Source organism: Cygnus olor, chromosome 1 (genome assembly GCF_009769625.2).
Source record: "Cygnus olor isolate bCygOlo1 chromosome 1, bCygOlo1.pri.v2, whole genome shotgun sequence".
Classification (NCBI taxonomy): Eukaryota; Metazoa; Chordata; class Aves; order Anseriformes; family Anatidae; genus Cygnus; species Cygnus olor.
Window position 1 is genome coordinate 86,237,449 of NC_049169.1, and position 24,290 is coordinate 86,261,738.

Here is a 24,290-nt window from a genome sequence, read left to right on the forward strand (position 1 = left end):
AGCCTAGCGAGACAACCACCTGAGCTCAGCAGAAAATAAAAACAGATTTTTTCCCCCTTTTTCTTTTTTAAAATACACTCCAGACATGCAAGACACACCATCACAGTAGGCCAGATGAATATCCAAGGAATCAGGCCTGATCCCTTCTGCTCAACGTGATGTTACTTTGGGTAAGCACAAAAAGGGGAAACAAGGAGCCACATAAACCTTTCCCAGCTATGCAGAACAAAAGCCTAGCTTGTCAAACTGCGTACCCTTTGGTGGGCAGAAAACTGCAGCACCTCCAGTCCAAACAGAAGAAACGTCTAACAGGCAGAGATGATACTGAAGATTGTGTTTTAGATTCCTCTGGATGTCAAACAACTACCACATATGATCTCTATTTCCTTTCTCTACCACGGACTGACAGTTGAAGATAAAAGGCTGCATGTAAAGAACTACTTCTGATAAGTCTCCAAAATGCCGCTAGGAGCAAAGTGGGAAGGAAAGAAAAAAGCAATGAAATGCAAGAGTCAACATGCTGCTTTTTCCTGGGTCTTACCTGAAAGACCTGCCCCTGTTAATGATCTTAATTTACTTTCCTCCAAATACTCTCCCAGAACTTCTTTTTTACCCTACTCTATCAGAGCACCCCATTTAGGTTACCTGATGACATCCAATCCAAAAAGTCCAGGGACTCTAAAACTGGCATTTAGACTGCCTCACCAGACAGGTGATTTTCTTTTGTTCTGCCTCAAAAGCAATTGGTATTGCTAGAGGAGAGGTTCAATATGTCACATTTTATGAAAAAAAGTTGACAAAGCAGTCAAGCCCACGACTCAAAGCTGAAGAGTTGGCACAGTTGGAAGCAGGGCTGCAACAATTTGCAGAAATGCCATTTTAAAAATATCTCCACTTTTTTTTTTGTGTGGGGAGGAAGGTCACAAGAAAAAAAAAAGTAATATTAATCCCAACTCAAGAGGAAAACATATTTACCAGAATTTAAAAAGTCCTCAAACTGCAATATAAAGAATTAAAGTCAGTGCTGTTCTGCAACATCATTAACTTGCACTTATCTGTTATCTCAGATCTTTCCCAAAGCAGTTGGAACTGAGCAGAGCAGTCCAAATCCATTTGCTCTACACTGTAATTTCCTCCGGGCAGAGACCAGCCATTTTCTTTGCTCTGTGTGGAGTGCAGCACACCTCTAGCATTGAACTGAGCCTTCTTTGTATTTAACTTGAGAAAACAATTAGACTAGAATAGATCATTCCTAAATCTGCATTAAGTAAAATCACACAGTGTGAAAATCCAAAACAAGACAAAAAAATCCAAATCGAAGGCAAGATCGTGTTAAACTGTAGAACCTAATAAATTTTTCAAGCAGCATGGTTTTAAACTGAACATAGCACCTAGCAGTGATGGGAAAGCTTTAAAGTTAAGAAAAAGTATTTTTGTCAAAAGACTTTTTAAGAGATGCACATACAGCAATATCCACGTGCTTCATAAATCTATAATTTCACAAAATATTAATTTTAAAAAGGAGACTGTAGAACATTCCCACCTTCCCTCTCTCCCCAAAATAATTTCCATGATTATCACTCTTTTTCTTCCCATCTTTCCAGAGCAGCAGGTATTGATTTTTATTGGCATAAAGTGATCATTTGTTTTCAAAGTTATCTTTAATGTTAGGTAATACACAAAAGCACTCTAAATGCTTTCAAATATAGGAAATGCTGAATCCAGTATGAACCTCCTTTTACCTTTCACTTCTATTAAGAACAGAGCAAACAAAAAACTACCACAGAATAGCTGTTTGTCTTTTGTACTTGCTCAAATGTGGTGCTCTTCATCCACTTCAATTTAACCCTGCACTTCACGTATACCAAAGTCCTGCCTAAAGCCAAGTGAAGTCTAATGGGGATTGGCAGAGGAGATTAAGGAGCCACACACACACTTTCATAATCCAGACACTAATCTTACCCGCTATTTCCCCAAAACTCCTTGCTGAGGATCATTTCACATCTCAGTACACAGTGCTAATTTCCCAGCAAGCATTCCACGGGATGAGAGAAGCCATCACGCAGACTTCAGCAAATCCCCCAAAAGCCCCATTTTAGGGCCAGTCCTCTTCAATGTTTTTATAAATGATTTGGATGTAGGACTAGAAGGCGTTCTGAGCAAATTTGCCGACGACACTAAACTTGGAGGAGTTGTGGACTCTGATGAGGGTGGAAAGGCCTTGCAGAGAGACCTGGACAGATTGGAGAGCTGGGCGATCACCAACCACATGAAGTTTAACAAAAGCAAGTGCCGGGTCCTGCACCTAGAACGGGGCAACCCTGGCTGTACGTACAGACTGGGCGACGAGACGCTGGAGAGCAGCCCCGCGGAGAGGGATCTGGGGGGTTGTGGTTGCCAGCAAGTTGAATATGAGCCAGCAGTGTGCCCTGGCAGCCAGGAGGGCCAACCGTATCCTGGGGTGCATCAAGCACAGCATCGCTAGTCGGTCGAGGGAAGTGATTGTCCCACTCTACTCTGTGCTGGTGCGGCCTCACCTCGAGTACTGTGTGCAGTTCTGGGCACCACAGTACAAAAAGAACATTAAACTTTTGGAGAGTGTCCAGAGGAGGGCGACGAAGATGGTGAAGGGCCTAGAGGGGAAGACGTATGAGGAGCGGCTGAGGTCACTTGGCCTGTTCAGTCTGGAGAAGAGGAGGCTGAGGGGGGACCTCATCGCAGTCTACAACTTCCTCGCGAGAGGGAGTGGAGAGGCAGGTGACCTATTCTCTGTTATCACCAGTGACAGGACCCGTGGGAACGGTGTGAAGCTGAGGCAGGGGAAGTTTAGGCTGGACATCAGGAAGAGGTTCTTCACCGAAGAGGGTGGTCGTACACTGGAACAGGCTCCCCAGTGAAGTAGTCACTGCACCAAGCCTGTCTGAATTTAAGAAGAGATTGGACTGTGCACTTAGTCACATAGTCTAAACTTTGGGCAGACCTGTGCGGTGCCAGGTGTTGGACTTGATGATCCTTATGGGTCCCTTCCAACTCGGGATATTCTATGATTCTATGAAATCCAGAGCCAGGCCTGGCTACAGGAGACGGCAGCCACAACAACGAACATCCCAACACCACGTCAGGCTCCTGCAGTCTCTGGTTGCTTTGGGATCCCCAAGGGCAGCTTCACTCTCTTTGCATCTGCTGTGGTGAGAGATTCAAGGAGGTGACGGGGCAGCAGGCCTGCAGGAACTGCTGGCCACAGCTGCATATGGCACTGGCCCGCCTTGGCTCCATGCTTGACAGCTGATTTGCAGCCACAGGAGCCAGTGGAGGGATGGATCACAGTGTTTGAGTAATCCTCTTTATCTGTAATTTAATTACCTAACGGTCCATCTTCAACATAAATAACCTACAAGCAAGAGCCCACATTAAAAATGCCAACAGCAGATGCCCACCGAATGGACCAGCTGTCTCGCTGCAGAAGATACACCTGGACAGACCAACCAACGAGACCACGCTCATGTGGTAGAACAGGAGCCATTAGAAATAGATCACGCACTCCTCATTTCAAGCTCAGCGCCCATTTCGCTGTAGCACACCGTTACTTCACATAAAGATGATGACAGGAAGATCTGTTGAACTAGGCAAAGAAGACATGAGCAAATGCATAGGAGACAGCTCTGACTCTTGGTGCCCCCATAGTTCGGGAGGCCCTGAGGCCTTCACGCGGTCACCTGCACCACCACCACATCTGTACTCTTGCCTGTAACCTGGAAAAAACAGAGGGCAATGTTTTCCAACCCCTCCTCTCAATTCCTAGATCCAATTAGCACTCAAAAGCCAATTTCAGGTCATGTGGAGCAATACTGTTTAGTATGCTAATCTGTATGGAGCCTGCATGTTAGGAGCAGATATTTTCCTCCTAGACAAGAGGGAATCGTACGCATGCGTACACATCCGGAGTATGATTTAAGACACACCAGGGCTCTTCCTTCTTTAATATAAGATTTGCATAACTAATTCTGTAACTGAGAACAGGAGCGCAAGGTATTTACAGTACTTGTTGCAGCTGAGCTTTTATTATTTGCTATGGGACTATGAGATACTCCCTTGCCCCAGAAAAGGCAGCTAGTCTGGTCTCCAGCATTAAAAAAATTACACATGAAGTTACCCCACCTCAGAAAGGGTCAGTTTTCATTAAGGTATTGCCTCCATCTTGCAAAGTAGAAGACTGCAAGGGGTCTGGAAGGGGGCAAGAGAAAGGAAGGGGTCTAGATCAGAAAAATACAAGAGGCCAGGGGCATAAACAACACCTAGAAGACACACAAGGATTCAGGTCAAGGTCTTTAAGAGGGTATGTGTAACCCCACACAGAACATGAAATAAAATTACCCCCAGAAGGGTCTGCAGAACAGCTGGCTTTAAAAGAGACATGCCACAGCACTCTTCATTATTTGAGAGAGACTCTTAAATACCAACATATACATTTCCAGAGACACGGGAAAAGCCTTCACAAACAACATCCAAATCAATCAGGTTGCTTGCATTAAGATTCCTGAGAACTGAGAATAAGGTATTTAAATCAGTAGATGGAACACACAATACTCTATTTACTTCAATAATATCTAAAAAGCAAAAAAAGCTTATACTGCATCATTCATAAACTCACAAGACTAGCACAACTGTCTGCTTCAGCAGCCGGTCCCAAAGGAGAAAAGGCTGTAGAAGGTTGGTGCCGAGGCCCCAAGAACCACAGTACACATCTGCTGGGGGTTTGCACCACTCTGGGTTTGGTGCCATAGGCCAAAAGGGCAACTGAAGCACAGCAGATGTGCTGTGAGGAGATTCACCTCAGCCATTCAGTCCTTACCCCATGTAAAAAGGTAACGAGGATGCAGCCTGTGGGCTCCTTCTAAAGGGTACTGTTCACATTTCACTTTTGAGAACTTGAATGTGGATATGGGAACTCTTCCCAAAATCACAAATGTGAGTTAAGCCATCAACACGTGTCTGGGATATGTAATCCACCCACCCTCTGCAGTGCTGCTTATCCCTGCTTGACAAATTCCAAGGCCAAAGTTTCCAAAAAAGTGTGCAAGAGTTGAAAATTTGCTGGCATTCATTGCCTCCCAGAGCTTGAAGGCAAATTAGCTGTGTAATTAGCTGTCTTTTGTCTGAATTCTACCTCTGGAAAGCTGTTCTCACACGAAAGGAAATGACATTGTATGAGACTGCTGTTTATCCTAACCAGGCCGAACAAAGAGAGGAGACTTGCTGGAATGGGTGGGCAGGTACAGGCATGCGGGCAGCACGTGAGGGATTCAGAAACCTGCGGAGAAATGAACAACCCTGGGCAAGACTCGCTCCTGGTACAACTCTGCTCCCATTTACCCCTGTCCTGGAGAGAAGCAACCTCTTTGTATTTGCCCCTTCTAGAAAAAAAAAAAAACAGAAAAAAAAACACTCCACTGTGATGACCAAAGTTAGCTAGTTCAAGAAAGCAAAAGGCTTAATTAAAGGCTTAATTTTCAAAAAACCCTGAATATTAACCCTAATGTTAACCTTCCAGGTCTCTTCATAACATTTCCAAGCTCACAGCCTCAAGCTCTCCACCTCCTCTCACCTCTGAAAAGCTTGCCCTGCATTCAGCACAGGTATTTTGTTATCTCCAGGAGCGGAATAGAAGAGCAAGGTTCATCAATTCAGTACCTGGCTGAAGAAACCAAGCAGTTGTCCCCTGCTCCCCATCACAAACTGAAAGTCTTTTCTCGCTTTAGATTATAGACCAGCAAGTTTTCACTGCTATTTTTGACTGACTTTCAGCATTTGCAATAGTATCTACTCTTCCCTCTGCAATCAATGCTGAATAGCCTCCCTTGTATACACAGTAGCACATACCACTACAGAATGTCACACACGTTTAAGCTTAGGGACAATTTTATACCATTAGACATTTGAGAAAATCCACATGCAGCCACATAATGAAAGACTGCATCGCAAAGTATTGTTTCTTCAAGTCTTAGCAGTTGGCATTCAGCCATGAGCCACTAATTTTCAGATAAGCATGCCTAAATACACATCTTAATACGCTTCCTGTTATTCCCACTTTTAAGAAATTTATCTCACAACTATTTACTTTGCTGCTGTCGCTGCCATGCTGCGTACAGGAAAGGTCAACATCGCAAGTGATAAAAAGAGAAGGGGAAAGTTAACACACAAAAAGCAGCTGATATATACCCTCACCCAGCACACTTCAGAAAATGAAACTTCAAGAGGTCAAATGCAATGCCCATGAGTCAGCAGACTTCAGGAGGAAAAATCCGAGGCTAAACATGAGGATACCACCTCTAACTTAGAAGGTCTCCAAGCTAGAGACGGTCGTGAGAGGATGGTAATGGGGAGGATGTGTTCACTCTTCCCTAGACATCCAGTCTTGGCCGCTGTCAGAGGCAAGATACGAGGCTGAATGGACATTTCTGGTCACCCTTCTCTCTCTCCAGCTTCTGGAGGTTGGAGGAAGTGCCTTTTTCCACTGCTTGCTCCTCAGTGGCAGCCAGGCTGGTGGTTCCGCTGTGCCCAGGAGTGAGAAGAAAGGCAAGAAAAAGAAAGAAAGAACAAACACAGCATTTTCAAGTAAGTCTGAAAATGAAAAGCGAGGGAACCCTTTGGGGCATGACACGGGAGAGAAAGGGCAGAGAACCAGCACAATGTTAAAGCAGCAGGAGGAAGAAAATACAGTTTTTGAGAGAAGCCCAGAGGGAAACTGCTTCTTTCTTTTCTGCTCCAGTCTCCTTGCAGAGCTGTTCTAGGGTTACACTACTTAATAAGACAACCTACATACAAATTAAGTAGCTCTTAATATTTGGGTGAAACTTGGATGTCCTGAAATTATTCAGTAACTAACACTTATAATCAGCTTACACGGCAACAGATAGCAGATTGCACTCACCCTGGGCATCCTCACATTTGCTGCACTGGGAAGAACAGGTATGACCCAGGGTACCTTTTACAGCACAACAAAAGACTCCGCAGCCATGCTTCACCCCAACAGAGAGCATGCCAGACATTTTCAGGCTCCTGAACCAGTGAATGTATAGGGCATAAGAACTAAAGACAACGTTGCAAGTTCCAAATAACCATTGCATCAGCAGCAGCACAGTGAGGTCTAAGTCTCAAGAAGTCTTACACCAGCCACTGTATTAACACAAAGGAGTAATTTTAACACTGACTGAAAAGAAATGATGTCTGGTGCAAGCACAGCAGCTGTCTAACAGCACACAATATAGAGCACCATACAAACAGAAAATGGAAAGTACAACACCCATTTAGAAATTCAAGGGTGTTAAAATTCATCAGGAAAGCTGCAGACTTCTCCACAAACACTAGAATTAGCAGCCCACACTTTTAAACAGTGAGAAAAGATTCTCAGTAGCATCTTTTAAGCATCTTTGACATTTTAGCTAACGTTCATCTCTCTGAACTGCCCCTCTGGCTCCCCAGTGGCACTCTGGTAACAGAGATGTACTCAAGACACAGGGAGGGCTAACATTCCCCAGAAGTACCTTTGATTAAGCCCAGGAAGTGGGATCATAAAACACCGCTGTCCAATGGGCAGAGCAAGTCCTGATCCTTTTTCAGAACGTGTCCTGGAAGCCATGTGAGGCCAAGGCAAACTACTCACCCAGCCTTGGCACCAAGGACGATACGAACTGACATACCTTCCAGGATGCAAACGCAGAACACTGACCCATACATAAGAAAACAGGAAGAAAAACAGAAACGTGAACTGCAGCTGTACAACACCAACCCATACCCAAGAGGTGTTCTTTTGTCACTTAGGCTGCAAGCAATCTGCCTGTTCTCACAAACATTAGCAAAAAGGGGATAAGCAAGAAAGGCACTTGAACGCTGTGCAATATAAGGAAATTCCCCTTGCTCTCATACCTCATGATAGCGTTCAAAAGGATAGCATCACTTGAGAAAGTCAAAGCGTTGCATCTAAGCCCCAGCGGGCAAAAGAAAAGGAGCTACGCCTTCACACATCCTGTGTCTCTTTCCAAGTGTTAATGCAGCCAGACTTCTCAAGGTATGGTTTGAAACAAAGGATCCTCCTCCTCCCAGCTCTGCAGCTATGCCAGGTCCAGTGTCAACAAGACAACAATTTAAAAAGACCATAACAAAGACTGGCATGTATGTAAATACAACAAAAGTATTTCTCTTTTAATCTCTGCGCTGTTAGTAATTTGTACTTTAAAGTGTCAAAGTACTATTTCCACACCCTGCTCACTTGAGTTTAAAGCATCCCAAAATGAACTGCTTTTAGCTTTCTCGCTGGCATGGCAGCCGTAGATCATGTTAACAGCACTACCCTATAACAAATTTTGTTTGCTATTAGGCAGCAACCAAAATTATTACTGTTGTAGGAAACCAGCAAAGTTCCTAGCAGGCACTCCTGCTGCTAGCGGAGAGCTGCACAGCAGCACTTACAGAGCTCCAGTTAACCGCGCGACTTCCGCCTCACCTCACTCCCTGCCTCCCCACTAAATTTTTCAGAAATAAGAACAGGTTTTTAGAGATTAACGATCTGAAGAGCATTTCCCAGGAGCTTCAGCCAGTTAAAACACACAACATCGAATTAAGATGTTTCAGAGAATCCAAGCAGAAGAGTGCCGGCCATAACGCAATGCAAGAGCAGCCCACAAAAGCTTCCACTGTTTGCAGTTTTATAGCCTAAGCCCTACCAAGAGTCAAAATGGGGGGTACAAAGCACGCTACTAGTTCAGCTTCTGCCTTTCCTCAGACAAAACACAGATCATTTCAAGATCTTTGTCCCTTTCACAAGGCATAAGCAAGCCTCGGACAAGGGATAGCTAAAAAGTCTTAACAGAAAGTACAGAACAGACGTCCAGTTCATCCCTAGGTTGAAAAGCAGCACTCTGCTTTTATCATAAAAGGAGATCCACGTTGCCGAAGAGAATAGGTGTTTTAAAAAAATCAGTTTAACACTTTCATAATTATCTTCCCTGGGTAGCTTTAAGGTATTTGTATTTTCTGCTTGCCCTGTTCACACTACTGTACTTTCATCTTTTAGCAGGTCAATGCAGGAAATTCATTTCCTATCCATTCCTATAGCTGCTTAGCACAATCACTAAGATCTCCCAGAATTCTCTGAGATTCTATTGAGAAAAAAAAAAAATCTCTGTACTGATGAAAAGAACCATCTTCATTAATCCGCCTGGCAGATGTATTCTTCCCTTCTGATCATTATGGGAGTTTACAATTCTAATAAAGCTGTACTCACATCACATTATTCACATTACAAAATCTCTGGAAAAAAAGAAAGCTCTTGGGCATGGTGCTGTAAATCATCAAAAACACTTCTTATTCCTCGCTGATAAGCTCTTTAAGAAAGGGTTTGTACATAGTTGACTGCTAGGGAAAAGTCACAGGCATGGGCAGGCAACCGATTATCACTGAAAAAAATCATCTTGTAAGCAGAACTCAACTGAGATTATAATCAGAACCCTATTTGCTACGTGGAAGACACATTTACACAGGTTTTAGCCTGAACTTGGGACTGAAATCCACCCAAAACAGATCTATTGTAAGCCAAGGCTCTAAGTCATCTGCAGAGAGCCTGAAACAATAGCAGAGGTGAAAGCTCCAGCCCTGAACACCAATACTGGAAGCTAGTAACAAAAACAGCATCGTTATTGCGAGCTGTTTCATCATTTATGTATGTTTGTGGAAATATGCAACTGTTGAATATTGTTCAAGTGCAGGCATTGCAGATATCAAAGACAGGCTAATACCATGGGTCAGGCCTGTATTTACGGGAAACTTCCTGCAGGAAAAGTTTAACTTGATGCTCTTTAATTTCTGCCTGTAAAGGGGGAGAAGCACGGTACAGACTTCCTTAGCCTAACTTCACAAGCTTCTGCTAAGGCTGGATGTTACTCAGTTAAATATTTGTCCCCATTTCCTCCTTAAATGCCAAAAATCTGAAAGGACAGAGGAAAGAAAACACTAATTGATTCCAATTAGCTTCTATCTCAACATACTAAACATAAAAAATTAAAAACTTGAGCAAACTGAGAATTAAAATATGCTAAGCATGGGGGAAAAAATCCAGAAATGGACACTAGAGCTTCTAAATGACTATCACCATAAATTCAAAGAGCATTCTGCCAACTATTTCATTTTTAGAGCTTACTTGGTTTTAAACTCCAGTTTTATTATTACTTGAAACTTGGGACAGCTTCCATGCAATGCATAATTCAGCATGCATGTGGCAGAAATCATAATCAGAATTATAACTTTGAGTCACAGAGTAACTGCATAATCTAGTAGCAGTATTTATGTAACTACAGCAGTCTAAGGCAATGTTCTTTAGAAACCCTTCATTAGGCCAGCTGATAGAGCTGGAAGGGATGGCACACCAGTCCCCGTTCCGATACGGACACAGTGAGGACCTTCCATACAATTTCACAAACACAGTTATACATTTGCTATCATCCCCCATCAACGGGCTCTGCAGAGTCCCCCGGCCTCCCGTGGCTGTCCCTGTCACAAGTATACACTCCAGTGCTTCTACCCATAGCGATCCTCCTGCGGAGCAAAGTACCCAAGATGACCTGACAAAATCCTTGCTGGCATTCATACTTCTGATGCTGCTGAGAAGACTGCTTAGGCAGAAATAATAGATTTGAATGGAGGAAAGAAAAGGCAGGCAAAAGATGACTTCATGCACAGAAATAGACGTTCTGGAAGAGGGCAAGGGAGAGATTCCATTCTCCTGAAAACGCCAACAGTACGTATCGCCAGATAAGCACAACTCTCAGTAAACGAGTTCTATTCGAGTTTCTCAGTGGGCATTCACTACCCTTTATCTATTCCGATACAAAGCAGGCATGCCATCTTTTCCAACAGAAAGGAGAACAACGTCTGCACAGACATGCTAGCTAGGAGACACTCTCAGGCTCCTGCTTCAAGCTCCCACCAACCGTCCAAACTACACCGAATGTATGAACCAGCACCTCCAAAGGGTGCAACAAAGGATGCAGAACAAAAGCACAGGTAGCCAGATTTGCTCCATCTTGTACGTCTTTAAAGCATCCAAAACAACCAAGTTTAAATCAACTGAATATGTTACAAAGTGGAATTGGGTTGTGCTCAGCACGACTTATCCATACACACTGCTGCCTCTCAAGAAGTACTGCAGACCTCTGCTTTAAGCAGTATAAGGGTAAATTTAACACTCAGGAGCAAATTTTATATCAAATTACTACAGAGGTGGTACATGAAACAGCTTGTGAGGGATTTCGGGGTCTTGCTGAACAGATCAAAACAATCATCAGGTCATTTTCTGTCATAATCTGGTGGCGTGCACCCAGGACTCCAGGAAGGTCTTAAAGGTAGGGCATTAATTACCAGGAGTTAAAAAATCTCCTTGGCTACATGTAAACAAAACAGTTGTCTATTTATGAGCCTTTCATATTTATAACACATATGAAAACAACCATTCACGGAGAGGTGCAGAGGGAAGCAGTGATGTTAAATAGCAACGAGAAGCACGCAATAACTTTGAAGGCCAAAGGTCTCACCTTACCCACTCAGACAAAACAGGCAGGAGCAGGGCAAATGTCCCCTCAGCAGCCTCCGTGTGCAAGTGTCAGCCAACACATCTGGCTGCTTTGCATCAGAAACTGGGTACCGAGCTCGTCAGGGAGCAAACTTGCTGACTAGCATGTCACACAGGACCTGCCACCATTTCACTTGGGGCAGCAGACATGCATTCACCCAGATCCTCGTTTCACACAGGCCCAACACAGGGCAGCCACCAGGCTAGGCTCATACCAACACACTTGAAAGCAGAAAGCTGTCCTCACGTTACCAAACTCCCCGAGACTCGCTGTCCCCCACCATTAATTCATGGCCCAGAGTACTATATTAGTTTTCTTTGTCCTCTGACAATCAGCACAAGGCTTCAAGCCCAAAGTTGTCCACCACATTATCCCTGTCAACATAAGAGTTTGACACTTGAGTGAGGAGGTAGGAAGAAAGAATAGTAACCTACAAGCAGCTTTTAACACACACAGGTCCTAAGGAGAAGGTCCAAAGGAGGTCCAGCATATTTCATTGCTACATCTTCCAGTAGCCCATGTTCCCCTCTTAAAATCAGGTACCCCAGCTGCTGTTTTTCCCTTTACCTCCCCTCCCATGCAACCAAGCTCAAAAAAGACCTTATGCCATCAAACCAAGATTATAAAATAAAATAAAAAAATCATGAAGTGGTAGCAAAGCTTTTCATCACTATGCCACTCACAGAACCTGCAGCTTGGGCCACTGCCTCCTACACCTACCAAAACCTCCAGATAGGTTCCCACCCCCTTGCACAACCTGCTCTTCTTCAAAGCATACACCCTGTGACTCGATTACTGATCATTTCCCTCACAAACTGCTTCTCTGAGCACATTTCGGGCCAGGTGCCAGGCACTGAAGGTCTCACGTGAGCAGCCCCCTCTGAGGAGGAAACCTCAGTCGCAGGGCTTTAATCCCAAGGACTGTCTGTTAACTTATGACAGGCACTTGACCAAAGTCCCGCTTCGGACTGCAAGCGAGATCCTACAGCAATAAGGCAACTCTGACCCCAAATTGTCACTCGTGTGAGAGCAGTACTCACGCTGGACTTTGGCCAAGCGCGCATATGCGAAGCGAGTTCCCACCCCGATGCACCAATACCAGAAGTGTGATGCAAGAAGAAAATACAGAAGAAAGAAGCCAGCAAATTACTCTGATGGCATATACTTGTTCCAGGAAAGCCCTGTACAGGGACTGCTTTCTTGTTCTAGATAGGAATCGTTAATGCAAGGGAAGGACCCACCTTACAAAGCCTGGGTATGGAAATGCCTTGTCCAGGAATGTGCCCTGCATCCGTCTGCAGGTTACCAGACTTAGCATGAAGAGTAAAGTGTCTCTCTACAGCTTCAGGCAGGGAGAACAATGCATACAAACCAATAGCTGACTGCTCACACCAAAAAGGTCGCAAAAAATCTTTTAAATGACCCTTAACAGCTTCTTTCCAAGTAGCTTTGGCTTATCTCACTTGATCCTCATGGGTTTACCAGGAAGAGAAATTCTGTGACAGGCACACTCCCTGTGCCCTCTGGCCATGAGCAGGAACAAGGACACCCTCAAAAGTCCCCTTTGTCCTGCTGCTTTGGAAGGACACCCCCACCCAGTAACTCTGCTCACAGTACCACAGCCTCCCCCTCAAGCCTCCCTTCCAGACTCTGAAGGCGGACACCAAAATCAATCCAGACACCACAACACACCCTGCAGCTGCACCCATCCCACTTCAGACCATGTTTTAAACACTGCAGGAGCTGAAAATCAGCTATGCCATTTACCTGCCAGTGGTCAGCAGAAAACTTTGATCAGAAAACAAGGATATTTCAAGATTTATTTGCAGAGCTTTACGAAATTCGTGACTGCTACCAAGGCTGTTTTCTGGTGATACCTGCCCCAACAGCACCACCTCAGGCAGCAGACACACCTTTAACTCATTCTCCCATGTTAAGCAAGCCATTCTCCCACTGCCCTTTCTCTCCGGAGCATGTCCTGCTCCAGTACTCTCTCCTAGCCTTCCTTACTCCAACTCCTAACAACAGACACAGTTCTGTGTTCTGTGTCAAGTCAATGCTTTTATTTCCTTTTTTTTTTTTTTTTTTTTTTTTAAATAAATAACCTAACAAACCTAGGGCTGTCAGCAGCTTGGCAGCTATTGACAGGTGCCTATCAATACAGTTGCCAGCATCCAGAGCTCAGTCAATAGCTTTAATGTCCATTCAACCCTGCTTTGTGACAGAAACGCAGGACCCAGGCTTACCTTGCTACCTCCCCGCTCCAGAGGATCACAGAGTGATTTTGCCTGCGATAAGCTGTCATGCTTTTTGTTTTCTCACTGATGAAGCCTGCTCCAGGCACTCAAGCTCTCTAAGCCAAAAGGTACAGCAGGCCTTGCCTAGAACTCAACTGTGAGATCAAAGGGAAACGAGGTTGATGCAATAGGCTTATTACTCTGCATTCATTTAGATCTCCATATCAACTGAATATAAACAAGCACGCTCTACGTACAACACACAGGATCTTTACGTAGACACAAACTACATCCATTGACAACACCTCCCAAAACACAGGATGCCACCGGGCTTCTGAAGAACATGCCACTTCTTTTGGGAAAAGGTGGAGGCTGCAACATCTGGGTGCACATTACGGATGGTGCTCTGAGTACAGAAAACAGGTTGTGGCTATGGTAAAAGACAAGGGAAGATGCCACCATCTTTCCCACCGTCTAGCACAGAAGACCAACACCCCACCATGTATTCCAACAGTTTCCACTAAAAAGTAATTGCCTGTTTTCTACCCCAGTATTACTCACGATGTTCGAGTGAAAAAAAATGCATGTACTGATTAAACATATATTACTGTGGAAAAAAAAAAAGTACTGGAACCTAATGATTATTCACCCATTGTGTGAATTCTGAATTTTTCTCTAAACGATTATGCTTGGTACCCTGAAAATTTAGGAAGCATCCTGTGTTAGTTCAGCATCTGTTTCATATTTAGAAGCTATTCTTTGCAAACAGAGGGGTCACACTGCTTTTAAAGCAGCTACTGCCAATTCTCTTTTGCAGGGCAGATTTAATAGCAAATTCCACTGCCACAGGATTCACTGTGTAATAATGAAGGGTAGTGTGTCAATAGATGAAACCGAACACATCAATAAGAAGCTGGCAGAGGTCCCTGTGGATGCCTCTCTTGCAACAATCATTTTAATGCGTGTAGGAGAACAATGCTGTTACAGCCTGCTCAAAGATTCCCCACAGCCACATTGCATCAAAGACTGAAACACGACGCTAAATCTCTGCAGTTGGAGCTAACAGCGGAACGCGCACAGAAACAAAGTCCTTTACATTGGCAATTATTCTGCTTAGGGCTGACAAACCTAAGCAGAGCTAGCTTTTGTCAGAAGCAGACTCTTGCTAACCATCCCGACCCCAGCAATGGTTCCACCAACCTCTTTTTAACGGCTACTGATATGGCAAGAAAAGAGTGACTCCAAAAGCATGAAAGCATGCAAATCACAATCATGAAGCAAGCATTAAGCAGCATAGCTGAACCACATCTTTAGGAAAGTTGGCAGAGAGGCAAGCCCAGACTGATCAAGCCTATTAAACAGAAAGAGTAGTATAAGTTCTTTACTTTTTTTCGAGAGAAACTATAGCAGCAGCAGGAACTGGTTTACAGCCAGCATGAAGTAAAGGACAAAGGGGGACACCTGGGAAAAAGCCTGAGAGAAGAACTGAAGCCAGAGAACAGAAGTTGAAAACCACACATAAAGTTTACATTGATTTTTTTTTTTAAAGCCACATATGAGAAAGATGATATATACTTTGTCTGCCGTAAGCGGCAGGCTCTCACGAGCAGATATGATCAGTGATCCACACAGACCAGCAGCACATTGTTCCAATACTGGCCAACTTGGCAGAGGGGGGGGGCGGAAAAAAAAAGAAAAAAACCTTCACAACACATTTACAGAATTCTGAAACCAAATAAAAAGACAGCTTCCACTTCCCCGCCCCCAATTCCAGCTGTAATCCTCTGACACCTCAAAAAAAAAAAAAAAAAAAGATGACAGAGTGCTTCCTCGAGGGACCTGAGACTAATTCCCTAACGAGCCTTTAGAAACGGATACTTTTCCAAGTCTTATAATGTGGCCAAATTTGGACATTTTTCATAAGAACAGCAAAAGCCACATTCTTGATGCAAAGTTAACTCCAGCCAAATTTCCAGCCCTTGCTCTAAAGCACTGAGGTGCTAGAAGTTCTCAGCTTAGCAGCTGCAATATTATTATTTGTTCGAGACTGAGGAGGGGGAATTGGCCAGAACATGTGGGAAAAAATAATAATAATAATAACAAAGCTGCTTCTTCCTGCCTTCCCCACTCCCAAAGCGTAATGCTTGGAAATATTTGAGCTTTATGTTTGTTTGTTTTTCGGGGGGGGAAAAAAAGTCAACGTGGGGTATACACCCAACCCTGAAAATTTCAGCTTGAATGCCTGAAGTCTTGCAGAGTAATAATTTAAGAGATGGCCCTCATAACAAAAAGTAGCAAGCAGACGTACTACAGGCATTGCTGGCAGCCCTGCCTATCAGCAGCTGTGACAGCTTGCCTGTGAGCTCCAGTCTTTAATTAGTTCTCATTCCTGAAGTTCACAAGTCAATTAATTCCAAAAACCACCGTCAAATCCTTTTCTAAAGGAGTAAAACACTGCTTACGACTTGGTCTCTTATTTACTGACTTATTCTTCCCATAGCTCAGCTAACAGTTCAGTTCCTTTACAGCATCCATGCAAATGCCATCTGGCCGTAGAGATTATCACCAGTTCGCTATTTCAGCTTGCTTCAGCTCTTCTTCATATTTCTGCAGCACAATTTTGCCATCGCTGCATACAAAAAAAAAAAAAAAAAAAAATTGTTCTCTGGGCTGCTACTTCAGACCCAGTCACATAAGGCTTTTCCTCCAATGTGCCTCACCTAATAGCGTAATGAAAAGCACCTACTGCAACACTTCCACAAGTTTCAAGCAGTCCCCAGGACAATTGCATCAATTCACATTTACTAGCACTCCCACACAGCTTTTAAACATTAGAAGACTCAAAGTTATTTAGCAACACTGGTCCTACCTTCTAAGCTCACTTTAAGCCTAGCCACAACGCGGTAGCTAAAGTTTGTAACTGTTTCCAGTGGTAAACCGGTTCTGAAACCTCTTCCAACTACAGAGGAAAAAAAAAAGACCACCCTTTTTTTCTGTCTCAGACTTCAGTTAGATGAAATCAGCTGTTTTTCAAATATGAAAGCTCTCATGTCTATGAATAAGCCAGTTTCTGATACAAAAAGAAGTATCTCAGTATTTCCAGTTAAGTTCTGTAAGTTCAGGTTAAGTTCTTGAATCTTATTTTAGATATGCTGATGATCTAGAAAGATAAGATTCAAGGCTTTTGGCATCTGAAAAGCTATTTTTCAGATCATCCTATCTCAAACACAATTTTGTCTGAAACTGATTATCTATTTTTATACCTTTGCCCTCTATAAAACCTAATGCATCAGATGTTTTAAACATTCATCTCGTTATTTTAGAGCACTTCTCAGCAGGTATTCAAGCTTTGGAAGAAAGCTACAATTTGAGATTTTCTTAACAATCAACTTACGAAAAAATGGACAACTGGAGAGCTCAGTATCTTGAAACAAGCTCATTCCTTCTTTAAGGCAAGAAATATCAACATCCAGACAAGCCTGCTTATGTGACAGTCTCTCCCTTTCCTCTTTAATTCAGTTTTGGGGTACCTTCTTCGGGTTAGGAACTAGCGTCGTGCAGGAAATGGCTTACTCATAGAATCACAGAATGGTTTGGGTTGGAAGGGACCTTAAGGACCATCTAATTCCACTCCCCCCGCCATGGGCAGGGACACCTCCCACCAGACCAGGCTGCCCAAGGCCCCATCCAGCCTGGCCTTGAGCACCTCCAGGGATGGGGCATCCACAGCTTCTCTGGGCAGCCTGTGCCAGTGCATCACCACCATCTGAGTGCAGAATTTCTTCCTAATATCTAATCTAAATCTACTCTTTTTTATTAAAGCCATTCCCCCTTGTCCTATCACTACACTCCCTGACGAGGAGTCCCTCCCCAGCTTTCCTGTAGACCCCCTTTAGGTACTGGAAGGCCGCTGTAAGGCCTCCCCGGAGCCTTCTCTTCTCCAGGCTGACCAACCCCAACTCCCTCAGCCAGAGTTATTATTCTTGGGCAGAGAGTGAAACATCCGTATCCATAACAAACATTACTTTATAGGTGTCTACACATCAGGCTTCATCATTCACTACTGCAGATCTTCTAAAAAAGCAGGACCACTAGGCCTTGTAGGTAACATCTCCAGGAAAAGTCAAAAGCAAAATGCAAAGAAAAATGCCTTTTTCATGTTATAACAGATACCTTCACTTCATACTTCATCTAATATCCTTCCTTCAAAACTCAGAGACCTTGGCAGACACCGACATAACCCTTAGTTTGACCCAAATCATATTAGTAATGTTTTCCCCAAGTACTTTGAAATTTAACTTTCCAGTGATTGATTTCTATACATATCAGGAAGACTTCACACCTTCAGATAACGTGTCTGTTAGTCTTCCTCCTAACACACAGGACTTCACAAAAAATATATCAGCGAAAGGCATCAAAAAACAGACAACTGTAACATTCACTTTCTAGAAGTATCTTACTGAGATATGAAACTATTTCTCCATTAAGAAGACACACAGATCTGTTTCGCAGGTGTTTGAAAAGGATTATGGCAACTAGGAAAAAAAACAACACACCACCACTGCACAAAACCACACAAAACCCAGCAGTGTATCAGACATGAAAGCTGAAATCTCAGATGTCCCCAAATGTTTGTTTGTATATATATATATATATATATTTATTTATTTATATATATATATATATATTTTTTTTTTTAAACCTACAATCCCCTCTAATCAAGCATGTGGCTGCATTTTTAAACGACCCCTACTGCTTAGTTCAAATCTTGTTCAGGCAGGCTCACACCTCGATTCAGGGATTAGAGCCAAATACAACAGAGGCTACCTAAAGAGCGCAAGCTGTTGCAGTGTTGAAACGTAGCAATCGAGAAATCTGGAAAACAGGGATGAAGAAAATTCAGAAAAAGCACTTGTGCTACTGAAAAGTAGTTCTGGACCTCGAAAGATGCATGAGAGCCAGAAACAGGTGACTAAGCTATCATTTGCTAACCTGAAAGAGCACAGGGTGCAAGGGTAAAAACACTTGCTGTACTGCTTTTCCTCTGATTTCCACGTACTCCCACAGCCTACACTCTAAGAAAATACATCAGCATGGCAAAACCACATGGGAAATGCTTCCTCCTCAGAAACAACACCTGCCTTCCGGTGCCCCACCAACCCAGCTCCAACGTTCAGAGTGCGCTAAGATCAGGATGGGCTCGCTGGTAGTTCCCCTTTGGGAGCCTTTTTAACCACCTCTAAAGCTACAGCAGAGATATGCAGGCCTCGCCGCCTGCTCCTCCTCCGAGTAGCAGCGAGGGCACAGGTCCACCTTCTTCCAGCAGAAGGAGAGCAAAGGCCACCAGCGCTGAGCTCGCCAGCAGGCAAGCAGACACCAGCAGGGGAAAGGAAGCAAATTCCCTGCAACACACCTTGAAAGGTGCGTGGGCGCTCGTCCATGCACCACTTCCCCGCCCTAAACCTTATGGCTCGCCCATTTTCTCATGCTTTCGCTTTAGGTGCAAACCCAGGAGAAGATTAAAGCGTGCTTTTCCTTTAAGTTCATGATCGCAATAACTTATACTAATTGCCAAAAGCTTTCTAACACAGAGCTTGAGCTAAAGCTTGATTCAAATGACTTGCTGTTGTAGCTCCTGAGGAAAAGAAAAACAAACACTAAAGAATTTCAGATGCAAGTTGTAGGAAATAACATATTTATGTGCACACAAGGCTTCTGGGGATCTGGCACGCTGGCACTGGCTGCTATCACAGTGGGCAGCGCGTGTCACCCAGGTCTAAGTGACAGTAAGAAGAAGGTCACCCTTGGGAAACCCATCATCAGCGGTGTTCCCTCGGGATCTAGCGAGTTCCTGCTCTCCTCCAGTCCCACAGCACTTACACAAAAATGCGCTTTTGATCAGTTACATTGAAATCCTTACCTTAAATCTCAAACAACAACAGGAAAAAAAAATCCAGAGGCTGCAAGGCTTACTCTCAGATGCTACAGTCTGAGGCCTAGTAACCACTAGATACCTGTGGGTTTGGGGTTTTTTTAAGTCTTGTCCTAGGAAGGATGTTTTGGTTTCCAGAGCATTTCACAGGTTGATTAGGCAGGCTGACTGCAGAATGAAATCACACATAAAAGAGGCAATGGCAGAGCAAAACTCCCTCGTGATCTAACCACACCAGAGGAAAGCAGACAGACTAGATCAAGCCTTTAATTCAGGATCCACCATCTCCTTACCAACACTGGCACTAACAGATAACAACAACGGTACTGGATCCAGGAGAAAGGATGAGAAAACATTCCTATTTGTCACGGCCAGATACTTCAGCCATTTGCTGGGTTATTCCGTAAAGATCTGAACAAAACAATCAAGCCTAAGTACACGCAAGGGATGAACTTTTCTATGCTTCAACTCCTTCCCTCCACCTTGGTTATAAGGAGATTCATCAACACTTGAGGCACATTAGTTAAAAGAAAGAAACAACGACCCGTCTCCTTTACTAAGGAGCTCCTGGAAAACACACATTCACAGAAGCACACTTTTCTCATCCAGAGTGAGAGGAGCAGCACCTCCCCAACCTCTCACACAGCTTTCTCGCAACATTTGGAATAGCTCAGAGAAGCTACAAATTGTATCAGGAGATAGCCACACCACAACACACAAGACAAGTAATTCTGAAAAGTTCAGGGTGTTTTTTTTCCTGCACACAAAAGCACTTTCAATTTTAACAGCACGACTGTAATTAAAAAAAAAAAGAAGACAGAACATACAGACAAACCATGTCGCAAATGGTGTCCCAATATCTGTGCATGCACGTTTTAAGTTATTGCAACTGTTTTGTCTGGAATTAAGGAGGACAAACAAAGAAAAACTTCCCTGTTGCACACCATCCTTAATAATTTTCACTTTTTGCTGCGCGATCCTGAGCACTTCATCTGAGACTCCTGATTTTCTGCTTGTCCTACTAAACCACTCTCTTGAAAAATTCTATTCCCTCTCCGTTTCCTAACCAAAAAGGCTAAAGGTGTCCTCGCCGGTTCTCCGCTGTTTCCCCAGCTGGCACAGTGCCTACGCTCCAAGAGAAACGAGGCAGCCAGCCTCGGCTGCAAGTCAGGGAAAGCAGAGTGGGCATCTCTTGACTTCTACATAGGCATCGCCCAGCCTGACTGCCTCAGGACCGAGATGGGTGCGAGCCCAGCTTTGGGAGGCCCAATTCCCAGCAGTGGCTGCCCGCTCTGCAGACCTGGCTAGGAACAACCGGAGAGCCAAGCCGTGAGGAAGGCGCCCTGGCAGAGTTCAAACAAGGAATTAGTCATTGCCATGTCAAAAGTACAAGCACAGACCAAGTCGGCAAACAGCGTTTTGTTTGAAGGCAGGCGGTGCCGGGCGGGGCTGGGGGCACCCCGCTCAGTGGCTTGCTCCTTGCCCCCAGAACGGGGAAGGCTGGCTCCCACCTCACCTGCCCGCCCTGACCGTGCCCGGGCTCAACTCGCCGCTGCTTCAGCAACGCCGCTGGGACCCCAAAACGTTAAAACGACGATTAAAAAATAATAATAATACCGACCAGCCAGCCAGCCAGCCATCGCCCACCCCTCGGTGTAGGGCCCCCGCGGGAAGGAGCCAGCGCCCAGCACCTGTGCCAGCGGGTCCCGGCCCCCCTGCCCCGGGGGGTCCCCGGGGAGCCCCCGCCCCAAAGTTTGGGGCACAAACCCGGCGCAGGGGGTCCGCGGGCCCTGCCCTCCCCCGCTACCTGCGGCCGCGCACCCCCGCGCTCACCGAGCAGCAGCAGCAGCAGGAGGAAGAGGAGGAGGGGGAGGCAGGGCGCCCTGTCCCCGCGCTGCCCCATGCCGCACGCGTCCTGCTCGCCTCCCTGGCCCGGGGACCGGCGGCAGCGCGCTCCCCGCCGCCCGGCTCGCCGCCCGCTGCCCTGCCGAGCGCACGGAGCCTCCCGCCCGCCCCGAACCGGCCGCGCCGCGCCGCGCAGCCAACCACGGAGACAAACTTTCCCCAGCGCCCGCCCCTGCCCGCAGGTAGCGGGGGGGCGGCGGAGCGGGGCCGGCCCCCGGAGCCCCGAGCGGGGCGGAGCCGGAGCCTCCCGCCCGGCCCGGCCCGGCCCGGCCCGGCGCGACCGACGGCGCCCGGCCTCCGAGCACGCGGGGCCCGGCAAAGCCGCCGCCGAGCCCCCCTGCCCCCGGGGTAGGGGCGGGGGCGGCCGCTGGGCCTTGCCGGGCCGACATGGCGCCGAGCCCGCCCGCCCCGTCCCCCGCAGGCAGTGCCCGGGCGCGGCCTCCAGCCGTGCCCGCTGCTTGCACCACGCGAGTTTTTGGCAGGGGACGCACCCCCTGTCCGCCCGTGGGCACCCCGGGGTGCCCGTGCCACAGCACCGCAGCCCCCCTGCCTTCCTGTGCTGGTGTGTTGGGGGGAGTTTGATTTCCTGTTCGCCCGTGAAAGCAAAAGGAGGTTGCTTGAGAAACTTGGGCAGTTTCAATCTTCTTGCTATATTATAGAATCATAGGATCGTTAAGGTTGGAAAAGACCTCCAAGGTCACCTGGTCCAACCATCCCCTGACCACCAACATCACCCACTAAACCACGTCCTTAAGCGCCACGTCCAACCTTCCCTTGAACACCCCCAGGGACGGTGACTCCACCACCTCCTTGGGCAACCTGTTCCAGTGCCTGACTGCTCTTCCTGAGAAGAAATGTCTCCTAACTTCCAACCTGAACCTCCCCTGGTGCAACTTGAGGCCATTCCCTCTAGTCCTATCACTAGTTATCTGCAAGAAGGTATTTGCTAAGAGCAACGTCTCCCCTGAGCCTCCTCTTCCCCAGACCAAACAACCCCAGTGCCCTCAGCCACTCCTCACAGGACTTGTGTTTCAGACCCTTCACCAGCTTCGTAGCCCTTCTCTGGACACGCTCAATGGCCTCGATGTCCTTCTTGTAGTGAGGGGCCCAAAGCTGAGCACAGTACTTGAGGTGCGGCTTCACCAGAGATGAATACAGGGGGACAATCACCTCTCTGGTCTTGTTGGTTACACTGTTCCTGAAACAAGCCAGGATGGTTATTAGCTGCAAAATCGTTGCCCTCCTTGTGTGTGTCCTGCTGTTGGCTTCCCAGGCTCCCTTTAGGCCACCTGGTTTGCTGTGCCTCAGCAGAGCCAGGCCCGTGTTACACTTGCTGAGCAGGGAGCCTCCAGAGCCCATGCACGATTTCGAGCAGCTCCTCCGGCAGCAAGTGGCCAGCGTAGGCTTAATTCCGGTGTCCCCAGCACACCTCGGTCTGCCGCACGCCTTGGGTTGGGTGAGGTTGTTTGCTCCCACCAGCAGGAAGTGCGCGCTGTGTTCGCGCCTGGGAATGATTACCAGACGGGATTTGGGGTTGGACTTTGCCATTAATTCTGTAATGCTTCACAGGAGGCAGGGTGTTACCTGATAGGAATGAGACAGGAGCCTCCTAAAATTGGTGAGAACTTTTATGTTCCAACAGCAATTACCTGAGCTCTGGTACACGTGAGGTACCTGTGCAGAGCTGCAGCTGCGAGGTGCCTGAGGGACACTTGGTCCCAGCCACACTGAAGTTATCCTGGCTTCCAAATTGCAAATGAGGCTGCAGCCACAAACACGACTGAGCAGGGGCTGCCCAAACAAAACAGGACTTTTTTGGGTTTACAATACCCCCTATGCCCGTTTGTTCTTGCCACCTGTTTGTGATCATTCTGCTCTACCTCCTCCTCTGGCCAGCATTCAAATACATTTTTTTCTGAAATTCTTTTCCTTCACTGAAAAGCATCTCTTCTGTAAACCAAAACATATTTCTTAATGTCAAATTCAGAAAACTGATTAGCTCTCTCCCCCTTACCAGTGTACTTCTGCCGTGCTGGTTAAACTACTGATCCTTCATCAAACTCTAGTCCTGGAAACATGTCCCCTTGTGCCCCTTAAGCCTCGCAGCAGCAATCCTAACAGGTACATATGGATGTAGTCATGGATGCAAAGTTCACTGCGTAGACAATCCACTGGCTCTGCAGGAGCCCCGCTCTGTTTGCTCTGTGCTTCATGTTTCCTGTGATCTGCTGCTGGGTTAGGATCAGCAATCTAGGACCTGAATTACTGAGTGGTTGCAGCAGTAGCTTTCTCCAAGAGGTGGTCTTGAGGATTTTCTGTGTGTCATTGGAAAGCTTTGCCTTCTGACTGTCCAATTTGGAAGGCCCTATTGCATTTACTGTAGCTGCCAGGTGCAGGTGTCTACTTCACTATGGCTTGGCACTGGAATTGTACTGGTGAAAAGAAAATATAAACACCTATGATCCTAGAGTTGTGGCATGTGGTATTCTCAACAAGTGGCACCTCGCCCTTTTACTTCACATTTAGTAGGAACCAATTTCCTTCCCATATACACAGTCAGACTTCCAGATAGGAGGGGCCACAGTAACCCCT

General features: G+C 45.9%; 1 protein-coding gene across 5 annotated transcripts in view; it reads right to left on the bottom strand.

Moving 5' to 3' along the window:
- The window catches only part of PTGFRN (prostaglandin F2 receptor inhibitor), a 104,242-nt gene that overhangs the window by 44,886 nt on the left and 35,066 nt on the right, over window positions 1–24,290 (bottom strand). Inside the window, exon 1 of one of the 5 annotated variants that reach the window (XM_040567147.1) lies at window positions 21,627–21,822. The exons of 3 other annotated variants lie outside the window; for them this stretch is intronic. In XM_040567147.1, coding sequence (XP_040423081.1) covers window positions 21,627–21,696 — 70 coding nt within the window. In that variant the 5' untranslated portion in view covers window positions 21,697–21,822. Of the gene's footprint in view, window positions 1–21,626; window positions 21,823–24,290 lie in introns of those variants that run through there. One more of the 5 variants, XM_040567113.1, reaches the window with a different exon arrangement.